We start from the raw sequence: 14,240 nt of genomic DNA, 5'->3' as shown, positions 1-14,240 counted from the left end.
GTCATCAACTACTCAAATGGTAATGTTGTGTTTAGCTGGATAAAATATTCATGCTTATTTACAGTAGTCACTAGCGTGTATGTATCTGATGTTGGCTTACATAGTCAGTAAACTCATTAACGTCGTAACACCCACTTACCTATGCATGTATAGATTAATTAAGCCATATAAATCTTGCTCAGGTACCCCAAGAGTGTCATTTTAGGGGGCGGAGCCAAGCAACGAAGCAAAGCGGCCGCACAAGCGACAAGCTCCGGGGAAAAAGCTATAAAAACCCGGTAAAAAACGGAAAACGGAGCCGCAAAACGGCAGCAAAATCACCCCTTACAAGCATGGGCAGGAAAACCAAAAAATTAAAGCCCGAAAAACCCAAATCCGGCACGAATATCGGCGATCTGTTCCGCCAAGCATACGGAGCACAAGGGCCCAAAATGGCCGCCGTCATGGGAGACTTTTATGATGACTCCGAGCTTTCTCTGCATGAAGAGGGAGAGGAGCACACGATACCAGCTCAACCCTTCCAGAAGCCTCAGGGGACTGACTCTAGGCCGATCACTGCGACTATGCTGGAAAACATGCTTGGGGCCCTGCAGAAAACAATCCAGGCGGATGTGGCCTTACTCCGGGCAGACATTACAGGCCTGGTGGGCCGCATAGGGACAGTGGAGACCACCTCAGAGCACCTAACCCAGCAGGTAACCCAACTTCAACAAGAAGTACAAACCCTCACCAAGAAACAAGCAGCCTCAGACCTCCGATTTGCCGCGCTGGAGGATTCTAGACGCCGAAACAATCTGAAAATCCGAGGAATACCGGAGAGTACTCCCGTGTCTGAGCTCCCGCACCTCCTAAGGAGGCTTATAACCCACCTGCTAGAGCCCAAACAGGCCAAGAACCTCACTCTGGACAGCCATTTCAGAATCCCAAAACCTAATAGGGCACCAGAGCAGGCGTCCAGGGACCTGATAGTGCGGTTCCGGACAGGTGCCGACAAAGCGATGGTGCAAGCAGCTTTAAAGGGAATAACACCGCTTAGCTTCGAAGACATGACGCTTTCATTTTTCGCCGACCTCACCGGCGACACGCTACACTGGCGCAAAACGCTGCAGCCCCTCACAACTGTGCTCCAAAGCCACAACAAAGAATATAGCTGGAGATCTCCACGCATCCTAAGAGTGAAACACGGGGAAACATCGTACTCAATTTCAGAAATCGCGGAAGCTCCGGCGCTACTCACCAAGTTAGGAATACCAGAAGGCTTGCTGCAAACTTCCCACACCCACGATACGACGACGCCTACCCACCGCTGGAACCCGAACGCTATAATACCGTTCTACCCGAAGGAGAAAGCACCCAGAGCAACTACTACAGCAAAACCCTGAGGCAGCAAGATGACGTGGAGAAACCCACGCACCACAATGTCATAGACTGAAGCTAGTCAGCTATAGCCCACCTCACACCAATAACCGAATTTAGGGCACAGTGAGTGCTTTCAAATAGGCCCTGCCACCATGACCCACAGACCCATAACGTGGCCCAGACATAGGTAGGCACTAGTTAGGCACCGTAACAACAAACCTCCCTTCCCTCCCCCTCCCCCCCCCCCCAGCTGAACCACTATAGACCCACACGACCGGCCACCCCGAAGAGCAGGAGGTGCAAACCTGTATTATTAACGTATGTCTGGATGTTATAGTCATTAGGCCTAAATAAAGAGTGCAGACACATCAGATAGAATAGCCATATACCCTATCTATAGCAACTAACCGGATAGACTAGAATGTATGCTAAATGTGGACTTTTATACTACAGCCGTATACCCTATCAGCCATATACCCTATCTTTTATACTATGGCCGTATACCCTATCTATAGCAACTAACCGGATAGACTAGAATGTATGCTAAATGTGGACTTTTATACTACAGCCGTATACCCTATCAGCCGTATACCCTATTTTTTATACTATGGCTGTATACCCTATCTATAGCAACTAACCGGATAGACTAGAATGTATGCTAAATGTGGCCTTTTATACTACAGCCGTATACCCTATCAGCCGTACACCCTATCTTTTATACTATGGCCGTATACCCTATCTATAGCAACTAAATGTGGACTTTTATACTACATTCATACCGCAGACAGAAAGGACAAACCGAATCCTCTAACTATGTTTAGCCTCTCCACTGTTTTCCTTTTTTTGCTTCTTCGTCTTATTATAAAATACAAAATTTGAGCTGTATATCGATAAGCCGCCTTTTCACCATAATGTCTATACCTTTTTTGTTTGCGAATGTTACTGTGGCTGAGCAAATATGATGTTATACCATGCACAACAAAAATAAAGAATTTTAAAAAAAAAGTGTCATTTTATAAAAAAAAAAACATTTAAATGTGCTGATAACTCTGCCATGATATTGTATGCTAATGTATAGCTTGTACTCGCTGTCAGGCGCTACAAGCCTGTTTGTAAACGTACGCACAAGAAAAATAAAGAATTAAAAAATAATTTTTTTTAAAAAAGATAATAAGTTAGGGGGTCCCCTATTCCCTCTTTACAACGAATGAGGGGTGTCCAGTTTCAAAGTCCCTTTGCCTTAATGATGTTAAGCTTCTCTACTACATGACCTGGGTAAAACCAGCACCCTGGTCTAAGTGGATAATTATATCCCCTTTTGAGTCAGTGTGGCCAAAGATTTGCAAACCATGGTCTACTACCACTCTGTTCAGGCCACAATATATAAATAAAATATACCTTTTATTTGTTTTACATTATAACACTACACATTAGCTGGAAGTCAAAGTATGGATAGCATCCCTAGATGCAGAAGTATTTATATGTACTTGCCAGGTTTTGCCTAATGCCAGGGATTAAACCGAAACATGCACATATTATGCTCTATATTAAAACAGTTCTGTTTTTTTTCCCTTTAATACTATGCATACATTCCTAAAAAATTTTACTTTAAAATTATTATTTTTATCTAGGTTTCGGTTCAGTGGACGAATTCTTGGCCTTGCCCTTATCCACCAATACCTCCTGGATGCCTTCTTTACCAGACCTTTCTACAAAGCCCTTCTGAGGCTGTAAGTGGATATAATACAACCTTTGAATATATTATACATTTGTAACTAAAATATGATTTTTTTAGAACCCACATTGACAAACATTTATTTTATTTTCCTTTGAAATGTACCACCTATGAATATATTTACTTTTCCCCTGCCTTCTGATGGTGTGTCAAATTAGAGAGTAATAGAGTCTATAACTTACAGTTACTGGGCATGATATTTAGGTTGAAATTAAAGACCATTCGATTTCGTACATACATTGTGTTTGCAGAAATACTAACAAATGTATAGATTTTAATTGAAACATATAAAAATATCGTACCTTTCCAGCCTGTCAATCAGTCCTCGGTATACAAGTTCAAGCAAAATGTTTTTTCCTCTTGCTGCCTGTCACTTGGATACTTTCCAGCATGCATTTTTCCTGGTTTTGCAGTTGGAGTATAACTGATGTGTCGGTGTCACCAGAGAGTATTGACGTGCTCTGGGTATGGTCCTCAAACAAGGCCTGTGACAGCAGAGGCAGGGACGGCACCCATGTAACACCAATAGATCTATGAAAAGTAAAATTATAACAGCTCCAAAAGCCCATAAATATAAAATGTATCACTAGGATAAATTATAGATTGATGAACTTTGGTGCTGTTATATGTTAATATAAATATGTCATGACGGGTTCTCTTGAAGTGCTACAAGATCTGTCTCACCTATACCCTGTGTGTGAGTGCTTCTAGGAGAAAATCAGAGATGCAGTTGATGTTTTCTGTTGCAAAAAAAACCAGTTTAAATTTGCCCAATTTAACAGTCTCATTGTATGTACTAAGCATGCCTTAGATTCACTTCACTTGAGGGATGAACAGTTTAGAATTACTGCATCTTTGAAATTCATTCTTCACATAAGAAATCTCACTACATTATGCTCTGAGATCATCTTGAGTGTTATATCTATAATTCAGTTTTATTATAAGAAAGTCTTTTACTTCCTAAAATGTTGAGAGTCCATGGTTCATTGCATACCAATCGGAGTTTGAAACATCCAAATGCAGTGCTATAGTACACTCCTCTCTCTCTCTCTAACCCCTCTGCTAAAATATTTGGTTCTGTTTCTGCCTCACAGAAGGAAGGCTAATTCATTAGAGCTTTAAATGAAATAATATTTAATTTTTTTTATTTTTACAAGTCTAAATTTTAGTATGAGTTCCCTAGCAAGGACACCTGGTCCACCTGCTGAAAGCTAGGCTTGAGTTTCAGGAAAGGCATATCCTCTCTATTAAAGACACCCATTGACAACAAAATTATGTGTGCGTCAATCTCCTCCGTTTAGAAGAAACTTTATCCCATATGTCACAACTCGCGTGTTCTGTCCATTTGAAATAAATTTGTCAGATAAGAAAAAAAAGGATTTAAATTTTTTTTTATTCAGCAAGTGCATTTTGTTAGATGAGTAACATTGAAAGAAAAATACAATTAAAAAAATAATAATTAATGTATGTGTTCTACATTGTCAAACAAGTTGTATATCTATATATTGATAGTCCCTGTGACCTGAGTGACCTTGAATACCTGGATGAAGAGTTCCATCAAAGCTTGCAGTGGATGAAGGACAACGACATCACTGATATCTTGGATTTGACATTCACAGTAAATGAGGAAGTGTTTGGTCAGGTTAGTATGAATAGATCAGTGGATTGCATGAATTTTATAAATATATTTTACATGGCTTGTCTTGGGTGAATACAGATGTGTAGATCATAGTGTTCCTAAATAAAAAGAAAAGATTCAAAGTGGGAAATAAAGTCAAGTTAAAGTGAATTTCAATTTAAGGCCAGAATAGCCAGTCTGAAAACACTATACAATACTGTTACAAAAACTTTTCAAATAATTTATCAACAAAAATTCCTGCAGACTTAAATGGTGACTTCTGTAGATGAATTATTTGGAAAGCTTTTGTAAAAATATTGAATAATTTGGAAAGTTTATTAAAATCAAGGCCTATGTTGATCAAAATACACAATGCCAGAAAACCGGTTACTACAATGCAAATAAAAGAGAAAACATAGGGCAATATTTACATATATAGGGAAATATGTAAATGTGTAGAGATGCACTCACGAACCCCAATTGATTGAAGGCTTATCAATGTAATAAAGGATATCTTTGCATCGGTATCACGGCATGTAGGAGTGAAACAAAAGATAATAATGCAGAGTTTCTATGGCACGAAAAACATTTTAATAAATATTGCACTTACAAGATAATCAATTCATAGGCATATCACCAAGAAGTAGCTCAATATGTTGATCAAAACGATCTAGGTTAGTGAGAATGCAGTTATCTGAATTGTGTCTATTTTTATTTTTTATTGCACTGGGTTACTGTCTGCCTATTTTCAAACAGATATGCTGCGTTTATTATCCACTGGCTTGCAGCACTGAAAGATACATAGAAGTTATGTGTCGGGTTCTAAAAAGTGATCTAAAGTTGTAAAATTGGTGATGTCATAGAAACCAGTGAAAACAGGTGTATTACATTAATAATGCAATCCCTTTTCCATGTTAGCACTATTTTTTAGGACAGACACTGTTTGTGCATAACAACATAAATTCACATGAGCATTGTTCCTAAGCACTTCCAAATAATTAGAGATTCTCCTATTCTTGTACCTTATATGCATTGAGACAGTTAGTAAAATAAGTAAGGGTCCAGCTAAGCACCATAACCACTACATGCCATTGTAGTGACTGTGGTGTATTCGTCTGCATGCGCTATCCCTCGGTTCTGGGTAAAAGGGCAATGGCAACGGCACATTGTGTTTGCTATTCTAAGTTCATTATTTAAAAAAGCTAATTAATTATTAAAAAATAATTTTGCAATTATGTTAGCAAGGCTGAAAACTGTTTTGATGATTAAAGAAACAATAACACTGGCCTTCATTACACAAGTTGAGTATATGTAGTATCAGCAGTTATGGGTTCCGTTACAGGCTGACCATGGCCAGAAACAAAGAACTTATGGAACTTATCAGTCTATTCTGGTTCTGAAAAATGAAGGGTATCCCATGCAAGGAACTGCCATGAAACTGAAGATCTTGTACAACGCTGTGTCCTAGTCTCTTCACAGAACAGCGCAAACTGGCTGTAAAAAGACTAGAAAGAGGAGTAGGAGACCCCAGTCTGAGCAAACGGACAAATACATAAGAGTATCTAGTTTGAGAAATAGATGCTTCACAGGTTCTCAACTGGCAGCTTCATTAAATAGTACACGCAAAACACTAATCTCAACATCAACAGTGATGAGGCGATCTTGAGATGCTGGCCTTTTAGGAAGAGTTGCAAAAAGCCATAATGGCCAAAAGTTGGCAAAAGAGCACAAACACCGAACAGAGGAAGATTGAAAAAAAGTGTTATGGACAGACAAATCTAAAATGTGAGGTGTTGGGATCACAAAGAAGAACATTCATGAGGCACAAATCAAATGAAAAGATGCTGGATTAGTGCTTGATGATTGATTGCATCTGACAAGCATAGTGGAGGTGATGTGATGGTGTGATGGTGCATTGGGGATGGAAAAGTGGGAAGTTCATACAGGGTAAAAGAGACCTTGAAGAAGGAAGACACACTTCATTTTGTAACGCCATGCCATACCCTGTGGATTGCGCTTGATTAGACACAATTTTCTCTTACAAAATGACAATGACCCCCAGCACAGCTTTAAACTATGCAATAACTATTTAAAGAAAAAGCACTCAGCTGGTATTCTTTCTTTAATGGAGTGGCCAGCACAATCCGCAGATACCATCCCTACTGAGCTGTTGTGGGAGTAGCGTGATGGTATGGTACATAAGACGTGCCCATCAAGCCTATCCAACATGTGGGTGCTGCATTTGGAAGCATGGGATGAAATCTCCTCATATTACCTCCCAATTTGACAGTAGAATGCCAAAGGACTGCAAGGCTGTAATTGCTGCATATGGAAGATTATTTGATGAAAGCAAAGTTTGAAGGGCACAATTATTATTTTACTTAACCCCTTAAGGACCAAACTTCTGGAATAAAATGGAATAATGACGTGTCACACACGTCATGTGTCCTTAAGGGGTTAAAGGACCACTATAGTCACCCAGACCACTTCAGCTCAATGAAGTGGTCTGGGTGCCAGGTCCCTCAGGTTTTAACCCTGCAGCTGTAAACATAGCAGTTTCAGAGAAACTCCTATGTTTACATTGCAGGGTTAATCCAGCCTCTAGTGGCTGTCTTCCTGACAGCCGCTAGAGAACGTCCACTCGGGAGCTGACGCCGGAGGGGGAGGAGAGGTCACCAGCACTGAGGGAGCCCGGCGCTGGATAAAGGTAAGTGGCTGAAGGGGTTTCAACCCCTTCAGCCCAGCGGGAGGGGGGCCCTGAGGGTGGGGGGACCTAAGGATTATATAGTATCAGGAAAACAAATTTGTACAATAGTGGTCCTTTTAAATTCATTATTTATAACCTTGTCAATGAATATATATCTATAGTCTACAGTTCTAATTGGGCTGTGGAGAGTCCCCTTAAACCATTTCTGAAGTACATAGAAGCATATGTGTATCTAAGCATGCAACTCATTTTGTTGCCATTTTAGGGAAATATTCCATTTAAGAAGGTTGCACATTTTCAAACGATTAGCTGCTGGTAACAATCATTTTTAGGAATTATATGGCTAATCCAGTAAAACAAGTCATAAATAGTAGTCTCCACTTTGGATAACTTTGTTGCTAGATTGATATATTTATAATTGTGGTTCAAGTTTTTACCTTGTTTTTCCATCAGGTCACAGAGAGAGAACTTAAGTCAGGGGGAGCAAACATACAGGTGACAGAAAAAAACAAAAAAGAATATATAGAGAAAATGGTAAAATGGAGAGTCGAGCGTGGTGTAGTTCAGCAAACAGAAGCGCTTGTACGAGGATTTTATGAAGTAAGTTATTTTCATTATTTTTTGTTTTGTTTATACAAATATTCCTTCGGCAGTAAAGTATTACACTTTATACATTTTTACATTTTTCAAAGCAGAAAAAAAGATGTATCCATATATTTCTAAACTTTTTGAGTGCGGTATTGGTTCATAATAAAACCGTTATTACACTAATATTGTAAATAAATAAGAATTTCTCAAATTATAATAAATTATTATTTGGTTCTATATATGATGATATTGTTTTCTCAGCTGCTCCATAAATAAAACTGCAGGCATTTTTTTTAAGGGTATTTAAAGGAACACTCAAATCCCCATACCCACTACAGCTCACTGTAGTGATTATAGTGCACTGATGCCCCACATTGTAAGCAGTCAGACTGTTTTAGAGCATTTTCACAACATACCCGCAGTCTTCAGCACTGCTACTAAAATTGGAGAGCCAGAAGCTTCTATGCAAGAGCTGCCTTTCGTTTTCCTGAGCTATGCCCTGCAGTGTAGATTATTGCCTGAGAGTGTCAGCTGATCACTCTCAGTCAATAAGCTAAGCCAACAATCATTGATGCAAGGCTTAGCTAAAATAGAGAGCTTTAGGCTCTCTATCAGAAATAGCTAGTGCAGGCAGTGGAGCCCTGCAGACCCAAGGTAATAAGTCAATCCATTCTAAAACAATTTGACTACTTACAGTTGGGTGTCTGTCTGGAAACACCTGGTACCATAACCACTATAGCGTGGTTTACTGACTGTAACTTTAAAGATAATGATTGTTGTATGTAACCATATGAGCTGTCCAAGTGAAGTGTATAAACATTTGCTTTGTAGGTTGTAGATTCCAGACTTGTGTCGGTGTACGATGCCCGGGAATTAGAATTAGTAATTGCTGGAACTGCTGAGATAGACCTGATCGATTGGCGCAATAACACAGAATACCGAGGAGGTAAAAATTTCCTTAACATCCAACAGTGTCAGTTAACTGTGAATTGCATTTGTTTTTTTTTTGTACAGTGTCACTTCATCCATCATACAATATATGTTTTGAAAACAAGAAACCACTATAAAGGATAACAATAGTCAAGTGTAAATTAAAAGTGTTGGAGAATTTAATGGATACCCTAAGGCTCTGCGTATCCTGGATCCCAGGGTGCTGGCTTGAGTTCTCCTAGTCCAGTGTTCTCAAACCCAGTCCTCATGGCCCACCAACAGTCCATGATTATGTATTTCCCTGTTTTATTCAAATTGATATACTGACAAAACCTGGACTGTTCACGACTGGACTGGGTTGGAGAACACTGTACATATTGTGTACCATACAGGCAACAAACAAATTATTCTCCAGAATACCAAACAAGCCATGAGTAACATGAATGAAGAGACAAAGAGTCGAAGACTGTGTTTTTTGTTTGCTTTGAATAGATCAATAAATGATTTCCATGCATTGTTTTCCATTGGTGGAGGTTTTTTAACGTGCCCATTTGGATGACCAGTGATTCATTTCTTTTTTTTTGTTTGGTTTTAAACATGATTGCCTATTGAAATAAGATGGTCCAGAGTGTATTATGGTATTATGTGTGAATAATACCACAAGTGTACTAATAGAGAAGCAAGAAATCCTCTCTTTCACCTAAGGAATAAGTGTAAGAACACTGGGCTATTGTATGATTAACTATATCTGTCACATTAGTGCAACTGAAAATAGGCACGCATCTACAGAATGGGCCGAAATTCAGAGCAGGGTTTGAGGAGTCAATTACCTTTTTTATTAATAAACCAATTTGATATAGAGATATTACACACAATGAATGCTTAACATATGGAGATTTGTTTTACTAGGTCAAGAAAATGACATATTTTAAATGAGCTCCATTCGCCACCTTGCAATGTCTGGCTCTTCAATTGCATTTATCACAACATGATAATAGTTAATGTTTAAGGCTCTGGCACTCGAATTTCTGCACCAATATTCACCTTGAGGTGCTTGAGTGTACGCAGTTTGTTCACATACACAGTCTTCTTCAGATATCCGCAAATAGAGTAATCGGGAGCTGAAAGGTGAGACGAATGGGCGGCCAATTAATCTGGGAATTTCTTGAAATTATCCACTCGACGACAGAACTTATCCACTCGAGAGACAGTTGTCTCATGATGAATCTCCCAAGACTCAGTTATAATATGTACCATCAACAACAAAAAATGTACCAATTAACAAATAAGATATTTACCTGTCAAATACTACTCTGAATTTTGGCCAACCTGTACAAAAACAGAATATTTTGTATATCTTTTATTATTTGGTGAAAATACAAAGCAGAAACATTCCAATCAAATATTTTTAAAGTAGGGGGCGGGGCCGGGCGGCCATGCTGGGAGGCTGCAAGTCGCCGTGGCTCCGGGGGAACTCAACCACTAATGGGTAAAAACCCACTACAATCAGCTTGGAACTCCCTGGAAGTGCATGATACCTGGCCCTGGAGTGTCCCGGTGCAGCTGGAGCACCTGATATCGGGTGGATTGGGTCCTGGTGAGATGCTCTGGGGCTGGGGAGACTTAGGCCTACCTGGGAGGGGAGTGGGGCGGACGGCCGCTGCCTCGCTTTCCGCCCCGGCAAATACTGAGAACCACAGCAGATCTGGGGTCCCCGGCCCCGTTCACCCCCCCTCTGGGCCAGCGGGGGTTATCCCCCACCGGGCAGGCAACACCTTGGCAGTGCCTCTGGGCGACCCACTGCCGACAGCTAACATGGCGGACGGTGACGCACTGGTACCGCTGGAGAAGGGGAGCTCCCACAAGCTGACCTACTCACCAGCAGCAGAACCAGCACCCACCTTAATGGAGCACGCCTCACGAGAGCTTTTTATCACTCAGGCCGCAGACCAGCTCAGAGAGAGTTACCCTGAGAGGTCGCCCCAAATGACTATCCCATTACAGTGTCGTCCACACATGGTTACTGCGACCTGTAAAGCATCATACCCGCACTCGCCTACCGGCCGTGTACAAAGTCCACAGAGATCCATGGACACAATGGACTCAGAGGGGCCCCACGAGGACTATCTTCGTACCGGAGAATAGGATGCTGACCAAAAATAACTCCTGATGCCGAAGCTGACAGGTACCCCAGCTCCTTATGACAGACGGCACCTACAGCATAAACCGCTGGACCTGTCACTGACAGCCTTAACAACAGACTCTCTGGCTATAGTTACCACCAAACGGACGTATCTGCTACTTGAACCACAATGGAAGCTACAGCATATGATGGTCTTAACACCCTGATTAGAGCAGATAACAACGCAACGTGCCACAACCTGCCTGGTGGCACAACATTTACTTAATTGAGTAATTATCTTAGGATAAGCTATAGTTTCATATAAGCATATGTCTATACATTTGTACCATATTCACTAGCCTGATTAATCTCTGGTTTTAAGCATACTCTCAATGTAACGTTTGGAAATGAACGGGGATAGTATACAAAATTAACAATAGGATTAAACTCGTTTAGCAGTGTAGTATTTGGCACGTACTGGAGATAACCAAGCTGCTCAACTTAACACTTCATGAATAGCTAGTTCAATAGTTAGTTTGTTTAAACACGACAACCTAGCTTGCACCAGTCAGTTGTTATTATTACACCAAGATATGGAGCATAGCTGAGCATTATCGTCTTATTATCCAGGGAGCGCCTTGTGCTACATGACCATCCCACGCCTAGCCTGAATGTAATACCACTTGACAGCATAGGTATAAGTGTACATATACAGAAACCTGCAACAAGACTGCTTGTCCCAATTTAGTTAAGCTTGATGTATACATCAATTTACAAAAATGTGTGTATTCTCATGCCACTGTCTAACCTGTTGTTACTCTTGAACCACGCTGTTGTGGCGTAAGTTGATACCCTGTAACCACCTGCACAACTCAAAATAAAATATTTTTAAAGTTCTAGATTTCCCCCAGCCAACTTAATTGCAACAGCACTCTATGCAAACAAAATAAGCCAAAATAACACTGTTTGTACAAAGAAAGATTTCAGGTGTATAGGCATGCACAAGGGGTGTGCTAGGTGTGCCCAAAATGCTCTAATGCTTACTCACTTTTTTTTTTTTACTCAGTTTTAGTTTCTCGCCATCTGAATAAACATGAAATGTATGAAAATTGTGGGTACTGTGTATGTATACTCTTGTGCACGTGTACTAGTGTAAGTCTGTATACATGAATAAGCGTGTTGCTAATGTGTGAATGGATGATTATTTCTGTGTGGCTAATTATGTAATTCATATCTTGTTCTATGTAATTTTGTTCTATGTCATTTTGTAATTCATATCTTGTTTTTTTTTTTCTTTCTTTAAGGTTACCACGATGGGCACATTGTTATCCGGTGGTTTTGGGCTGCAGTGGAGCGGTTTAACAATGAGCAGAGGTTACGACTCTTACAGTTTGTCACTGGGACATCCAGTGTGCCATATGAAGGATTTGCAGCTCTTCGAGGAAGCAATGGACTGAGGCGCTTTTGTATAGAGAAATGGGGGAAAATAACATCTCTTCCAAGGTGAAAGAAAAATACTTTTTTTCTTTGCATGTCCATAGCTAGCTGAACACATCTCTCTTTTTGATAGCTAAACCTACTGTCGGGTAGAGTTCTTAGAGCTAAGAAATGCTTAAGGTGCCAATTATGTTTTGCTTTTTGTCAGGACATGTCATCTAATCCTCTTTATGACAATTAAACAAATATGACAGTAAACCACTGCCTCACTGTGCAAACAGTATCTATTCCCAAATCCATAGATAACCAACCACCAATGTTTGCTGCATGAACCTCAAAAGCTATATTTGCTTACATAGAATTGTCAGGAATTCAAACTGAATTTAAAATTTTAGGCCAATCATTTTAATTTCTCTTTTATTTCACTTTAAAATCCAGACTAATACACTGTAGTGAGTGAACCTGGAGGTGTTTAGTTTTAAACAGATGCAACTGTTAAAATCTCATTACTCTCAATTATTTTATATCAGTATAAGACAAACTACAAAGTTCTTGTTTTATATCCACAGGGCACACACATGCTTCAATCGCTTGGATCTTCCCCCATATTCATCCTACTCCATGTTACACGAGAAGTTGGTAATAGCTGTTGAGGAGACAAGTACCTTTGGACTTGAATAAGCAGATGAAAGAATTTCTGGTATTTTCCAGGGCTGAAGTTTCCACCTTCCTTTCCCACAGACACAGGTTGTCGTTGTGGTCTATTTTTCACCCGCCATTTTGGTTATTTACTTTTTTCTTTTTGCGTTCTTGTTACAAAAGAACCTACTTATAAACATGCATGGGGAACTGGTTCCCTCCAAGATCCTATCTTTGTGCTTTCCTCCTCAGATTTCAGCAATCCACAATTCTGTATGCAATATAAAAAAAATATCACAAATGAACTCAAGGCTCTGTATATCTCTGCATACCGACGAAATAAACATACAGTACAGCTGCGTATAGAACTGCATAAACCAGGGTGATTTTTTTTTTTAGTTCTAGCTCACAAAGAAAAAGAGAATTCTGCAACATAATGTCAGATGATGTTGGACTTTCCCGCCAAATTGTTTCATGCTTCCTTTGTGTTCTCTGCAAGGAAACTGTTCCCTTTCTTAATGCTGACTACAAAACAAAAATAAGCTTATAGTGCAGAGAGAATATATATTGAAAGGTCCCTATTATACAAAGCAAATTATCTCAATTTATCAAAATAAGTGCCCACCATAATCTTTTTTTTTTTTTTTAAGAAGTATTTTGAAAATCTTGTGAATTTAGGTATCTACGGTCAAGTACCACAGTCTCAGTGGAGATTTATTGGTTAGACTCCTTTCTGAGCATATTTTAAATTTATTGTGTGATTATCTATTGATAGGTATTTGATAAGCCGATTGACAGATGTTATATAAGCAGATTGTTCTTAATTTATGGCATCAAATAATCTCAACTAGTTCACTCGTATCTCTCAGAAATGTGCCAATCCCTCAGTATGAAAATTGTATACCCAAGTCTATTTCTGTAAATAATTTAAAGGGACACAGTAGGCACAATAAACACTTCAACTGATTGAAGTGGTTATGATGAATACAGTGTTCCTTTAACTATACCAAAGCCTAGATAGGACACTAACTTCTAATCTGTGGAAATTTAAGCTCTAATCGGTAACAAAAATAGAATAATTCTTCAATTACAATGTTGTCCAGTG

The 14,240-nt window shown here is 39.7% G+C and overlaps 1 protein-coding gene across 1 annotated transcript in view; it reads left to right on the top strand.

The window, feature by feature from the left end:
* The window catches only part of HECW1 (HECT, C2 and WW domain containing E3 ubiquitin protein ligase 1), a 319,149-nt gene extending 305,341 nt beyond the window's left edge, over positions 1-13,808 (top strand). The window contains exons 23-28 of the mRNA XM_063452127.1: positions 2,991-3,089; positions 4,607-4,736; positions 7,873-8,019; positions 8,839-8,953; positions 12,364-12,562; positions 13,066-13,808. Of these exons, the coding sequence (XP_063308197.1) occupies positions 2,991-3,089; positions 4,607-4,736; positions 7,873-8,019; positions 8,839-8,953; positions 12,364-12,562; positions 13,066-13,177 (802 nt within the window). The 3' untranslated portion in view covers positions 13,178-13,808. The remainder of the gene's footprint in view (positions 1-2,990; positions 3,090-4,606; positions 4,737-7,872; positions 8,020-8,838; positions 8,954-12,363; positions 12,563-13,065) is intronic.
* Positions 13,809-14,240: the final 432 nt, after the last annotated feature.

Source organism: Pelobates fuscus, chromosome 4 (genome assembly GCF_036172605.1).
Source record: "Pelobates fuscus isolate aPelFus1 chromosome 4, aPelFus1.pri, whole genome shotgun sequence".
NCBI lineage: Eukaryota > Metazoa > Chordata > Amphibia > Anura > Pelobatidae > Pelobates > Pelobates fuscus.
The sequence above is the reverse complement of the archived record's forward strand: the minus strand, read 5'-3'. Positions and strand labels throughout refer to the sequence as shown.